Source organism: Rana temporaria, chromosome 8 (genome assembly GCF_905171775.1).
Source record: "Rana temporaria chromosome 8, aRanTem1.1, whole genome shotgun sequence".
Taxonomy (NCBI): Eukaryota; Metazoa; Chordata; class Amphibia; order Anura; family Ranidae; genus Rana; species Rana temporaria.
Window position 1 is genome coordinate 177,581,278 of NC_053496.1, and position 15,144 is coordinate 177,596,421.

General features: G+C 44.4%; 1 protein-coding gene across 2 annotated transcripts; it reads right to left on the reverse strand.

Annotated features, from left to right (window-relative positions):
- Positions 1-7,312: 7,312 nt before the first annotated feature.
- Positions 7,313-12,178, reverse strand: LOC120910182 (zinc finger protein 300-like). Of its 2 annotated transcripts, none has more exons than XM_040322066.1 (2): positions 11,981-12,178; positions 7,313-9,142 (listed from the first exon to the last, which is right to left on the reverse strand). In XM_040322066.1, the coding sequence occupies exon 2, from the start codon at positions 8,334-8,336 to the stop codon at positions 7,650-7,652; it is 687 nt and encodes a 228-aa protein (XP_040178000.1). In that variant the 5' UTR covers positions 8,337-9,142; positions 11,981-12,178; the 3' UTR covers positions 7,313-7,649. The 2 variants fall into 2 exon arrangements, with proteins under 2 accessions (XP_040178000.1, XP_040177999.1); XM_040322065.1 differs by having other exon boundaries at positions 7,313-9,145.
- Positions 12,179-15,144: the final 2,966 nt, after the last annotated feature.

The window sequence follows — 15,144 nt, forward strand, 5'->3', positions numbered from 1 at the left end:
TTTAAACAATTTTCATTTTTTTTTTCAAAATTAAAAATAGTTTTTATTTATTTTTTACATGTTTTAAATTTTTTTTTTTTACAACACTGTTGGGGGAGTTGGATGAAATATTGGGGGGCGAGCTTCCTTATTAATGCTCAGAGTGCCGTAAATGTTTCATTCAGAGAGGAGATCTTCAAAAACACCAGAGAACTCACGCTGCTTTTCATCCGTATTTCATATTAATGGTGTGGGAAATGTTTTATTTAGACAAATGTACTTGTAACATACTAGAAGAGTCCCATGGGTGAGCTTTATTATAGGTGCAAAACTTGCTGAAATTTTTTACATAAATAAATAATAAATACATTTATTGTACACCAGAGAGTTCAAATAAAGTGTGATGCTCTATATTTCTTTGTTCTGAGTTATTTTTTTATTTTTTTTACTAAATTATTATAATTCTTTAATGTTTGGTAATATTATTGATGTGAGAATGTGCCAGAGCTCGGCTAATAGGCAAGGCTAAAATAAGGTGACCAGATTTTTTAAATTAAATCCGGGGACATATTTTTTTTTTACTAGTAATGGCGGCAAACAGCAACTCTCTGCCCGTTGCCGCCGCCGTCCACCTCACAGCCTGTCAAGTCTTATGCCGCGTACACACGATCGGAAATTCCGACAAGAAAAACGTGGATTTTTTTCCGACGCAATTTTGGCTCAAACTTGTGTTACATACACACGGGTCACACCAAATTTCCGACCGCCAAGAACGTGGTGACGTACAACACTACGACGAGCCGAGAAGAATGAAGTTAAATGCTTCCGAGCATGCGTCGACTTGATTCCGAGCATGTGTAGGATTTTTCTCCGTCGGAAAATTTGAGAACCAGCTCTCAAATTTTTCTTGGCGGAAAATTCCGACAGAAAAATTCCGTTGGAGCCTGCACACGGTCGGAATTTCCGACCAAAGGCTCACATCAGACTTTTCTTGTCGGAATTTCCAATCGCGTGTACGCGGCATTACTCTCCGGGCCCTACTGGGTGGGGTGCGGAGGAAGGTCACTCCACCAGAAAAGGAAAGGAGATAAGCAGGCAGGCGGCTGAGACTTGAGCCAAGGCAGAAGAACATGCGAGTGAAGCTGAAGAAATATTCCCTCCGCTCCGACCAGCACATGATCATCAGAAAGGGGCACAGATAATGGGAACAATACACCCCCTATGCTAGTAAGAGCGGCAGACCGGGGGGGGGGGGGTGCAATTCAAATTTTTATTTTATTTTTAATTCTGCACTGACTGGCTTTGAAATTGCCCCAACCCTTGTCCAATCCGGGGACAAAACCGGGGACAGACTTGGTCTGGGGACAGTGTCCTCCATCCAGGGACTGTCCCCTGAAATTGGGGATGTCTGGTCACCCTAGGCTAAAAGGCAAAAAAGGCAAGGTATTGTAAAACAAAGGGCATGAGTTGATGGGTGCTACCAGGGCTGCCATTAGAAATCAACAAACGTTTTTATAGATCATTTTTTACCAATTTTGTACATTTTTTCTTTTACAATTAAATTTTTTTTCCAAATATTTTTTTTTTTTAATCTATTTAAAAAAAAAAAAATGTAATGTCTTTAACATCAATCGTTTTTATTATATTTTTGTATTGTTTGGCTTTCCAATTTGTGTGTAATATATTTACCAACACCAAAGAAGCAGAAGTCATCCGAATTGTAGACTGCAGTTTTTATTTTCTCTGCAAGAGGTGGGGATTTCACTTATTGCCCTTGCAACACAGAAAATGAAAGTGAAACCAAGCTGAGGCAGGAAGTGATGTCACATGTAAACAGGAAGTTCTAGGTGAAAGGTAAGTAGAGAGGAGACATTGCTGGAACTGGCAGCAGAGGAGGTAATGAGATACTATTTTCTATTTACACCCAGTACCCCCCCCCCCCCCCGTCATGTCCGTCCTCTTCCTCCATAGTCACTGTGATGTCTTTTATCTCCAGTAGATAGAGGGACATTTTTTTAAATGTTGGCGAATCTCGAAAACCCACTCAAATAAAAAACAAACCAGTTTTGAACAGCCATAATGGCCTCTATAATTTATGTTAAAGGGGAGTTCCAGACTTTTTTTAAGTTTATTAAAAGTCAGCAGCTACAAAAAGTGTAGCTGCTGGCTTTTAATAAACAGACACTTACCTGCTCCAGCGTTCCAGCGACGCGCCGGCCCGGGGCTCCGCTCCTCGCCCCCCCTCGCCAGCCGGCGTCTTCATTCCTAGTGTGGGCACCCGGCAGTGACAGCTTTCGCCTTCACGGCCGGGCACCCACTGCGCATGCGCGATTGGACAGGCGCTCGCCTACAGGGAGGGACTGCAAGAAGGCGATTAAGCTAATCGCCTTTCCAGCCCCTCGGCGGAAGGAGGAAGTGGGACAGGAAGTCCCCTTCTCCTGAAGCCCCCACTCCCCCCCAAAAAAATTACATGCCAAATGTGGCATGTACGGGGGGCGAGGAGTGGGTTAAGCGGAAGTTCCATTTTTAGGTGGAACTCCGCTTTAAGGGTATATGTATTCTGTTTAACGGAGAGAGCAGAAACATCACTGGAGAGATTAGTGAGGAGCCAAAGGGGAATGATACAGAGGAGAAGCGTGTTCATCTACATCACGCATGTCAAACACAAGGGGCTAGATTCAGCATTGATTTACGCCGGCGTATCTATAGATACGCCACATAAATTCAAAGCTGCACCGGCGTATCTTCTTTCTGTATTCAGAAAGCAAGATACGCCGAAATTAGCCTAAGATCTGACTGGCGTAAGTCTTTTACACCGTCGTATCTTAGGGTGCATATTTACGCTGGCCGCTAGGTGGCGCTTCTATCGTTTTCGGCGTAGAATATGCAAATGACCTAGATACGCCGATTCACAAATGTACGTGCGCCCGGCGGAATTTTTTTACATCGTTTGCGTAAGCCTTTTTCTGCTTCTATGAGGCGTATGCAATGTTAAGTATGGACGTCGTTCCGCGTCGAATTTTGAATTATTTACGTCGTTTGCGAATAGGGCTGTACGTAATTTACGTTCACGTCGAAACCAATACGTCCTTGCGGCGTACTTTGGAGCAATGCACACTGGGATATGTACACGGACGGCGCATGCGCCGTTCGTAAGAAATGTCAATCACGTCGGGTCACCACCCATTTACATAAAACACGTCCCCCTCATACTCCTTTGAATTAGGCGCGCTTACGCCGGCCCCATTTACGCTACACCGCCGTAACTTAGGAGGCAAGTGCTTTGTGAATACAGCACTTGCCTTTCTGATTTACGGCGGCGTAGCGTAAATACGATACGCTACGCCGCCGTAACAATGCGCCCGGCTACCTGAATCTAGCCCAAAGCCCGCTGGCCGAAAATGTGGCCCTCGCACCCAGTTTTGCAGCCGGAACATGGTGGAACACCATTCCACCACCTACAGCTCTGGCCCACCGCTCCCTGCTGTCACTTACAAACACAGCTGCTCCCAGAAGTTAACGATCCCTCCACACACTCATGGCAGGGACAGATCTCCAGAATCACAGGTAGGTACTAGAGCCAGGTCAGGTAGGAGAGAGAGAGGCGAGAAAGCTTCGGGGGTGGGGGGGTTGAGTTGCACCCCTAAACCCTGTACTCTGCACGTAGCACACTCCTGAACTCCCCATGTTGCGCACTCCTGATCTCTGCGTGTAGCACACTCCTGATCTCTGCGTGTAGCACACTCCTGATCTCTGCGTGTAGCACACTCCTGAACTCTGCGCGTAGCGCACTCCCGAACTATGCACGTAGTGTACTCCTGAACTCTACATGTTGCACACTCCTGATCTCTGCGTGTAGCACACTCCTGATCTCTGCATGTAGCACACTCCTGAACTCTGCGCATAGCACACTCCTGAACTCTGCACGTAGCGCACTCCTGATCTCTGCATGCAGCGCACTCCTGATCTCTGCGTGTAGCACACTCCTGAACTCTGCACGTAGCACACTCCTGAACTCTGCGCGTAGCGTACTCCAGAACTATACACGTAGTGTACTCCTGGAAAAGTAACTCTGTAACTCCACACAGTAATGCAAGGCTTTCTCCCTCATGTGTAGTGTGGTGCTCGCCCCCTCCCTTGGACTACAGGAGAGTCAGGACGCTCTCTACGTTGCAGATAGAGAAAGGAGCTGTATGTTAGTGGGCGTCATGACTCTCCTGTCGTCCAAGGGAGGGGGCGAGCACGACACTCCACACCGGGGAGAAAGCCTTGCATTACTGTGTGGAGTTACAGACAGAAGAACAGGAAGTGAGGATTTCTCAGAAGAAATAAGGACGTTTAAAAGCAAAATGGAAGGATGAGGTAAGTGAAGGAGGACTGCACTAAGGTAAAGGAAGCTATTTAGGAAAAAAATCGTACCTTTACAACCCCTTTAAGGACTTGATCCCATGGGACACTCGGCAGGGGCGGGCTGACCATTCGGGCACTGCCCGAGGGCCCCATGCCACTAGGGGGCATGCGCGGGAGTGATGACATTGCAGCTCCAGCCACTCAGAGCGCTGGCGCTGCGATACCCAGAAGACACGGTGAGGCAAGATGTCATCTCCCTCGGTGTAGACCAGGTAAGTTACTGATGCCTCGTTCTAAGGTACCGTATATACTCGAGTATAAGCCGAGTTTTTCAGCACATTTTTTTGGCTGAAAATGCCCCCCTCTGCTTATACTCGAATCACCTTTTTGCACCTGATCTCCTGGAATTCGGGGACCTGGTACCGGCCGGGCCCTAGGCCCCCTGGACCCCAAATTTGGCACACATGTAACACCACGCTTCCTCTACAACTGTGCAAAGTTTGTTGTCCAGGGAACCTACGGCTGGGGAGCACCGATTTTTCAAAGCACCCCTTCTATAGACTCCCATGTTAAATGGCCTTTTCTCCAGTGAGTTTGGGGTCCCGGTACCAGACGGTCGTAAGTCCCCTGGACCCAGAACTTGGCACACGTGTAGCCCTATTTCTCCTTTATAAGTGAACAAAGTTTATTGTCTGGGTGACCTACGGCTGGGGAGCACCAATTTTTCAAAGCCGGGCACCCCTTCCATAGACTCCCATGTTAAATGTCAGTCTAGTCATGGACACAGTGAGGCATGGGTATAGTAAGGCATGGGCACAGTGAGGCATGCAGATGGACACCCTAGGCTTATACTCAAGTCAATAAGTTTTCTCATTTTTTTTTGGTAAAATTAGGTGCCTCGGCTTATATTCGAGTCTGCTTATACTCGAGTATATAAGGTAAGTATTTCATAATGAGCTAGTATGTGGTGCATACTAGCTCATTATGCCTTTTGCTTTACAGGGTTAAAAAAATAAAAAAAGTTCAGCGGGTTTACTACCGCTTTAATCTAGGCTTACCTGTAGGTGTAACTTCCCACAGAGGGTCTACAACCACTTTAACTGCCATTCCTGATGTTGAACAAAAGATTTTAACATGTAAATTGTCTCTATTCAGCTCTTGTTGTGTCTGCCCCAAGGAGACAAGATCATCCATATAGGGCCATGCCATGGCTTTAACCCTTTGTACACCACTCTCTGGAACAAACATATCTCTAAAAAATTTGTCTTTTTGAAAAAAATTCAATAGCGGTTCGATAACACTTATAAAAACCAAGGGGGAAAAGAGGACAGCCCTGTCTTAAGCCCGGTACACACGGGCCAGAATCTCGTCAGGAAAAAAACATAATTTTTACCGACGAGATTCTTGACAAGAATCTCTTGCCGCCCGAGTGTACACACAGACCTTTAAAAAAAAACACGGTTCTCTTGAAAGGCAAGAACGCGGTGACGTCATCGAGTACGACAAGCATGCGCTCGTCACATTCGATGCCGTCGCCGCCATCTTGCTCCACCCTACCTATGCTGTGAAAGCTACCACGCATGCGTCAAAGTCATTTTCGAGCATGCCCGGGCTCTCCACGGCGACAGGTAAGTATACACACGCTCAGGTTTCTCGTCAGGAAACAGGCCGACAAGAATCTCAACGAGAAAATAGAGAGCAGGATCTCCATTTTTCTCATCGAGATTCTGGCCAGATTTCCAGACGAGAAACCTGAAAGCCTCGTACACACGCTCGGTTTACTCGGCAAGAAAGCTCTGCCAGCACTTTTGTTGCTGGTTCTTGCCGAGAAAACCGTGCGTGTGTTCGAGGCTTCAGATCCTCCTGCCTGGTACAGCGCATGTTTGTTCAGCGCTTACCATGTCTTTCACTACACCTCCGATGCGATTTTGCAATTATTTTTGCAATAATCTTGTAATCTATGTTAAGATCCTCAAATGTTATGACCGGGTTAGCTGTAGCCCTATAGCAGTGTGAATTAAAGAAATGTCTGACTTGTAAATATTTGTAAAATTCTGTCCTGGGGAAGGAATGTGAGGATTGTATGGATTGGAAAGAGGCAATTACGCCAGTCTTCTGAAGCGAGTCCGGGGTAATAAGATCTTTCGAGATCCAGAGGGCAAAAGCGTTGGGATTAGGGAAAGCTGCGGGAAATGAAGGGTTTCCAATAAAAGAGGATATCCTATTGTTGGGAGGAAGTACCTTGAGGTGTTTACTCTCCAAAATGTGGTGATTTTGTGGGTGTTTCTCCTATCCCGGCACTTTAGTGCCTCAAGAAATGTGATAGATAGTCAGGAAATCAAATGCACTATTTGCCTGAAGGTGTTCCTTGGATTTTGGGCCCCTCTATGCATCCAGACAGAACAAAAAGTCCCACACATGTGATATCCCCATGCTTGGAAAGTGTGGAATAATGTGTTTTGTGGTGTAATTCTAAAAATACGCATGTTGTGTGTGAGAAATAACTTGTTACAATGACAACTTTTGGGGGTATTTGTACTGTCCTGTCATTTTAGAGACTCAAGAATTTACATATTCAGTCAGAACATCGGGATTGATTAATTTTCAATATATACATTATACATTGTAGACTTTATAACTTTCACACAGAGTAGATAATATACACGGATTTGCTTTGTATTTTACCCAAGAAATGTAGAAAAATAAATCGTGCCCTAAATTTATGAAGAAAGATGTATACATTTTTTTTCTCATTATATATTAAAAGCGGTGAAAAGTCACAACTAAAAAGAACGCTTTTCAAAAAAATGATATAAAATAATTTAATATACAGTGTTGTATGACCGAGTAATTGTCAGTCAAATATCACTGTGCTGGAAACTAAAGAATGACGTATGCAGGAAGGGGGAACAACATGGCGGTCATCAAGTGGTTAACAAACAATTAAAAAACTAAGATAGAATCTAAATCGAAACCTTTATAATTGAAGATAATAAACCATAAAGTGTATTTATTATTGGTTGGACCAATGAGAAGCCGGCTTCTTCAGTAAAACATAACAAGAACAATAATGTACAGAAACCAACATCAACCAATAAGAAGTGTTGTCCATGTATTGTCATATCTGGCCATGTATTAGCACAGTTTAGTTGTATGGTGCGGTCTGTGTGAGTGCGGGACCGAGTCATCTCTGTATGTTTAGAGGATCATATTACTAGAATTCAATCCCTGCAGACTCAGATCTATCAAACCGAACCTGAAAAACATTCAATATATTCCGCCCCTCCCCCAACACACCACTGTGATCATGAGAAAGATCGTTATCTCTTGTGAGTTCTCTGGTGATACACAAGGCTTTCTTTCTGATTGAAAGATTTCCCGCACTCTGAACATGAATAGGGATGCTCACCCGTGTGAATTCTCTTGTGATTCACAAGGCCTCCTTTCGATGTGAAAGATTTCCCGCACTCTGAGCATGAATAATGACGCTCACCTGTGTGAATTCTCTGGTGTTCCACAAAGTTTCCTTTCTGTGTGAAAGATTTCCCGCACTCTGAACATGAATAGGGACGCTCACCCGTGTGAGTCTTCTGGTGTTCATCGAATGAAAATTTCCATTTAAAACATTTCCCACACTCTGGACACGAATAAGGACGCTCACCCGTGTGATCTCTCTGGTGTACAATAAGTTTATCTTTTCTAATGAAACCTTTCCTGCACTCTGAGCATGAATATGGACACTCCCCCGTGTGAAGCTTATGGTGTCTAATAAGATTTATTTTATTAGCTAAACCTTTCCTGCACTCTGAGCATGAATAGCGAAACTCACCCGTGTGACATGTCTGGTGTGCAATAAGATTTATTTTGTCAGAGAAACATTTCCCGCACTCTGAACATGAATAAGAGCGCTCTCCTGTGTGAATTCTTTGGTGTCTAAGAATAATTTTTTTCTCAGTGAAACATTTCCCACACTCTGAGCATGGAAAGGGACGTTCACCTGTGTGCATTTTAAGATGTTAAAGTAGCTAATTTTTCCGAAAAAAACATTTCCCACACTCTGAACATGAATGGGGGCGCTCCCCTGTGTGAAGCTTCTGGTGTCTACAAAGAGTGCTTTTATAAGGGAAACATTTCCCGCACTCTGAACATGAATAAGGATGCTCCCCCGTGTGACTTCTTTGATGTATACAGTATGAAGGTTAAGTTTGCTAGTAAAACATTTCCCACACTCTGAACATGAGAAGGGATGCTCCCCTGTGTGACTGTACTGGTGTATAAGAAGGTTATGTTTGCTAGTGAAACACTTCCCGCACTCTGAACATGAATAGGGATGTTCACCTGTGTGACTGTACTGGTGTGCAAGAAGGTTTTGTTTGCTAGTGAAACATTTCCCGCACTCGGAGCATGAATAGGGACGCTCACCTGTGTGAATGTTCTGGTGTGAAAGTAGATTTTGCTTGGTAGTGAAACATTTCCTACATACTGAGCATGGAAAGGGACATACACCTGTGTGAATTCTCTGATGTATATGAAGGTTTTATTTGCTAGTGAAACACGCCCCGCACTCTGAACATGAATAGGGACGCTCAGCAGTGTGACATTTCTTGTGTTTAAGAAGTTCTCTCTTTTGTGAAAAGTTTCCCACACACTGAACATGACAATGACCTCTCTTCTGTGTGATCTGCTTCCTGCCCTGAAGAAGATTCCTCGGGAATAGACGGATCTATTAAAGTATTTCTACTGTGAGATCTTAGAGTCCTGGTATGTGATTTATCAGAAGATTCCTCAGACGTATTCCGGACATTATGGTCATCTGCTGAGAAACAATTTTACAATCAATGTTAGAAGAATCGTTGGAATCTTGTATTCAGGAGTCATATATGTTGGGAACATGACACTATATTGAGCAATGGAGATGGACCTTTCATATGGTGTACAATATCTCCTCCTCATTTGTTGGGAACATGACATTATATTGAGGAATGGAGATGGACCTTTCATATGGTGTACAGTATCTCCTCCTCATTTGTTGGGAACATGACGTTATATCGAGGAATGGAGATGGACCTTTCATATGGCCTTCTCCATGTCTGTCTGTCCACCTGCAAGGTGATTAATGTGGCCAGTCTCTGGGTGGAGACCAAACCTGATTTAAGCCGGCCAAGCCTGCAATCTCAGTATCTCCTCCTCATTTGTTGGAACATGACATTATATTGGGGAATAGAGATGGACCTTTCATATGGTGTACAGTATCTCCTCCTCATTAATTGGGAACATTGGTTAATGTGGTAAATAAAATTGCCTTCTTCTGGTGAGGACTAGAGTTGAGTTGATTCTTTCAAATGGTTTTCAATACCCACAGTACATTGGGCGGTGGGGTAGGTATACCGATGATGTTTTTACTACCAGCAGTTAGGGTTTCTCAGTTTTTCCTGTACAGAATGATGTGACATTCTCCATTTTGTATGTGAGCAGAATAGATTGGATGTAATTAAATAGAAAAAACTAACCTCTGTATACGGAAGGGGTGTTTTGTTTTTAGAGCTCTGTGGATGAGGAATAATCTGGTTCCAGATGACAATAAAAAATGACTGGATGTTCTTCTTATTACAAATACTGTATATCAGTTGTGGCCTGCCAAAGCTGCTCATCATAAAAAACTTTAAAAAAAATAAAATAAAAAAACACTGGCCCTTTAAGTGTGTGTGGGATTCCGGACACACAGGTGTATTTGAAGCATGACTTGCTGCAATCACCAAAAAAATTATAATGATGGCCCTTTAAGTGTGTGCAGGTCGCCGGACACACAGCTGCTATGGGAAGCATGATGTGTTTGCAATCATGTGATTGCAAAGAAGAAGCTTTATTGGCTTCCTTTAGAAAGTCCTCGGGGCGCTGAACTCTGCGCCCTGAACACTCCCTCTATAGCATGGGTCTTCAAACTACGGCCCTCCAGTTGTGCGGGAACTACTATTCCCATCATGCCTAGTCATGTCTTTGAATGTCAGTGTGGAGGGCCGTAGTTTGAGGATCCCTGCTCTATAGCATTGTTGCCTGCTGTGATGTGTGATTGGCGGGTCTTGTGCCTTCACTTCGGTTTCTGTGACTCATCCCGGCCGCCCGAAGGTGGATGACAGGCGACTTGTTGTCAGTACGAGAAGGGTGAGGGGGGCAGCACAGTGGTGTAGGGGTTAGCACTTTCACCTAGCAGCAATAGGGTCGCTGGTTCAAATCCTGACCACGACACCCTCTGCCTGGAGTTTGCATGTTCTCCCTGTGCCTGCATGGGTTTCCTCCAGGTACTCCGGTTTCCTCCAACTCTCCAAAGACATGCTGTCTATAAATATGGCCCTAATATGTGTATGTGTTTGTAAGCGCGTCGGGGTAAGACCGCGCTATATCAAGAGACCTCTCAACTCATCTAATGTAAAGGGGGGCTCTGATGGTGACATCTAAAGTAAAGGAGGACCCTGATGGCGACATCTAATGTATATGGGGGATGCTGTTTGGGACCCCTGATGTAAAGGGGGCACTGACTGGGACAGCTGATGTAAAAAGGGGGCTCTGAGGAGGACTCCTTATGTTAAGTGGATTTTCTTTTACTTGAAATGTGGATGTGATTGGCCTACTGTGACGGCACAGTGAGGCTGCATATGATGGGCACAGTGAGGCTGCATATGATGGGCACAGTGAGGCTGCATATGACGGGCACAGTGAGGCTGCATATGACGGGCACAGTCAAGCTGAATATGATAGGCACAGTGAGGCTGCATATGATGTTCACAGTGAGGCTGCATATGACTGGCACAGTGGGGCTGCATATGATGGGCACAGTTGTTTCTAGCAGTAATGATACAAAATCACCTGATAAATGGCTATTTACAGTCCTGCATTACTAACAGTTTAATTTTTCAATTTGTTTGCCCCCCCCCCCCCCAAATAAAAAAAAATGTTGAGCACCAGCCGCCACTGCTGTATATGATTACTAATAATTGTAGGAAAAACATTTTAGAATGTTGATCTGGGAAGTTATCTGATTGCCTCTTGGGATCAGGAAAGAACATTTTTAAACTATAGAAAATGGGGCTGATCTTTATATGGTTATTCTGTCTTCCTCCTGGGTGAATTCAGTAGACATAGACCTTTTCTCCTCTGATGTAACAATGTAAATACAAACTTTATACTCTTATGCTGCGTACACACGATCGGAAATTCCAACAAGAAAAGTCTGATATGAAATTCTGACCGCGTGTAGGCTCCATCGGAATTTTTCTGTCGGAATTTACGCCAAGAAAAATTTGAGAGCTAGTTCTCAAATTTTCCGACAAGAAAAGTTCTTGGGGGGGGGGGGGACTCCGATCGTCTGTATGCAATTCTGACGCACAAAAAAAACATGCACGCTCGGAATCAAGTCGACGCATGCTCGGGAGCATTGAACTTAATTTTTCTCGGGTCGTCGTAGTGTTGTATGTCACCGCAGTCTTGGCGGTCGGAATTTGGTGTGACTGTGTGCATGCAACACAAGTTTGAGCCAAGACTCTGTCGGAAAAAAATCCAAGTTTTCTTGTCGGAATTTCCGATCGTGTGTACGCGGCAATAGAAGTAAAATAATAATGGGAACTGGTTCTATATTTAGTGTTTTTTTACTTACTTGTGTCTATATGTAGAGAAGATTTCTCCTGTTTACTTTCCGTAATCATCTCCCCCTCCTCCATAGACTGCTGATCTCCACTCACCAACCTCTTTTCTTCTTCTTCTTTATCCTCAACTTTGATGTCTTTCAGTTCTTCACCCTAAACCCCATAGGTGATAGAATACATTGGTAAAAAGAAACACGAGATTACACAGAAGAATGCCCTCTCATAGATTAGAATACATTTTGAGTTATAGTTGCTCAGTCCCACCTACCTGATGATGGTGGGGGATGATGTGACCTTCCTGTGTGGAATCCCGGGAATACAGAGGACGGGGACATCTCTCTGGTGGGTTCCCATTACTGGATCCATCTGTAGGAAACACTTTCACTGACTGAATACATTGTTTCTATGTGTTTATCAGATGATGGGGGATCTAGATGGACCCTTCCGTACTGCTCTCTCCTTTACAATAAAGTCTCCTCTTACCCGGTGATGTGAGGGGCAGCTGATTCTCCATCATGACGTCCTTGTAGAGATCCTTGTGTCCTTCTAAATACTCCCACTCCTCCCAGCTGCTGGGTGTTAATGGATCACCAGATATTTTCTTCATTACTTTATAATCTTGTGTAAAGGGAGAAAGTAATAATAACGACCAACAAAAACTTGTGGCTGGTGCTTTATTAATAGGAATAAAAGAGATATCACACAACCTCCCTGAATTCTCCTCACCTCTTCCTGATCTATACGACATGACTCCTCTCTGGTCAGATAACAAACTGAAAATTATCTGGACTGTATTGGGATAAATACTGTCTAGGATGTATCAGGTCAATAAACCAGAGGCTCTGGATGGATAGTTGGATAAATGGCTCTATATTTAGGATGTATCTGTTCTATAAAACAAAAGCTTTGGCTGGACAGCTGGATAAATTGGTCTATATTTAGGATGTATCCAGGGGCGGTCTGACCAGTGAGTCACTCGGGCACTCCCCGAGGGCACCATGCCACTAGGGGGCCCCATCCGGGTTGCCAGGCTCAGTAAAACCAGGGACAGTATGTAAAAATCTGTGGTTTTTTTTGATCTGTCCCTGATATGTCCGAAAATGACATGCTTTTAATGTGAATATCCCAAGATTTTAGCTGCCCGCCTCTGCACTACCTCCTGGCGTGGTGGCCATCTGTAAGCCAGAGGGGCCCCATAATCTTCTATTGCCCGGGGGCCCCATGAGTTGTCAGTCCGCCCCTGGATGTATCTGGTCTATAAATCAGAGGATCTGGATGGACAGTTGGATAAATGGCTCTATATTTAGGATGTATCCGGTCTATAAACCAGAGGATCTGGATGGACAGTTGGATAAATGGCTCTATATTTAGGATATATCCGGTGTATAAACCAGAGGATCTGGATGGACAGTTGGCTAAATGGATCTATTTTTAAAACCAGAGACTCTGGAGTAAAAGTTGTAAAAAATGTTCTATATTGAGGATGTAGCTGAGGATATTGAGGATAAACCAGAGGCTCTGGATGGACAGTTGGATACATGGTTCTAAATTTACGATGTATCTGGTCTATAAACCAGAGACTCTGAAGTTCTGAAGTAGAGAAATGGTTCTATAGTTAGGATGTATCTGGTCTATAAACCAGAGGATCTGGATGGACAGTTGGATAAATGGTTCTATATTTAGGATGAATGAATGAATGAATGAAAAACTTATATAGCGCGGCACATGCGAACTGAATCGCCTCTGGGCGCTTGATGTTTCGTGTCTCATGACATCAAAAGAGCAGAGTTTTGATCTGTCTTCTGAAAGTCAGGTGGTTTTCCTCCAACCGAACGCTGGTTGGTAAAACGTTCCATAGTCTCGGACCTTGAAAAGCAAACCTTCTTTCTCCTTTGGACTTGTATTTGGTTTTTGGCACCTTGACCAGATTTTGGTCGCTGGATCGCAGAACGCGATTAGAATTGTGAGGTTCTATCTTGTCGCAAATATATTGCGGCGCCTTCCCATGGATGCACTTATGTGTCAGGCAGAGTGCTTTAAATGCAATTCTGTCTTTTACTGGCAGCCAGTGAAGGGTTCTCAGCGAAGGTGAGATTGATTCCCATGTCCTTTTCCCAGTCACCAGTCTGGCGGCCGTATTCTGTACGACTTGCAGACGAGCGATTTGGTACTTTGGGAGCCCGAGGTAAAGGGCATTTGCATAGTCCAGTCTGGAATTCACGATTGTTCCCACCACGACTGCTACGTCTTCTTTGGGAATAAATGGAATGAGTCTGCGTAGTAGGCGCAACAAATGGTGCGATCCGCTGACTACTGACCCTATTTGTGTGTCCATTGTCATGAAGGTGTCAAAAATGACTCCTAGACTTTTGACTTTGGAGCTAGGGGTGATGCTTTGGCCCAGAATGGGCGGCGGTGTCCAGGTTGTTGCCAGTTGACTCTTGCGGCTGGCGTGAAACATAAGAAGTTCTGTTTTGGAACTGTTGAGTTTGAGATAACTCTTAGTCATCCAGTTTTCTATCGAAGAGAGACATTTCTCTAAACTGAGATGATGATCCTTTTTGTTGCAGATGCGAAAATACAATTGCGTATCGTCTGCATAAGAGTGATAAAGTAGTTCTTGGCTACTGATAATATCAAAGAGAGGGCGAAGATAGATGTTGAACAGTACCGGTGACAGGGGGGATCCTTGGGGGACTCCACATGGCACCGTGCGTTTTTCCGACGTGAAAGATCCCAGTTTCACTGTTTGTGAACGGTTTTCAAGAAAGGAGGAAAACCATGGTAAATCACCTTCTGCGATTCTGGCTACCTCGGCTAGTCGCATCAGTAACATTTTGTGGTCTACTGTGTCAAAGGCTGCGCTTAGGTCCAGCAGAACCAGGAGACAGGATTCTCCCTCGTCTGCGGCCTCGAGGGCATCGTCCCATATTTTGAGTAAGGCCGTTTCTGTCCCGTGTCCGGGACGGAAGCCTGATTGTAATGGATCCAGTAGATTGTGGGTATCCAGATGCTGTTGCAGCTGTTGTACCACTATTTTCTCCATTATCTTGGAGAGAATATTTAGGCCTGTTATGGGGCGGCGGTGAGTTGGGTCCTTGGGATCCAAGTTAGGTTTTTTCAGGATGGGCTGGATTGTGCCCTCTTTCAGCAGGGATGGCACTATGCCTTCCTT

Coding starts and splice junctions, on each gene's coding strand:
- LOC120910182 (XM_040322066.1), bottom strand. CDS start 8,336: ATGCACACAGGTGAACGTCCCTTTCCATGCTCAGAGTGTGGGAAATGT.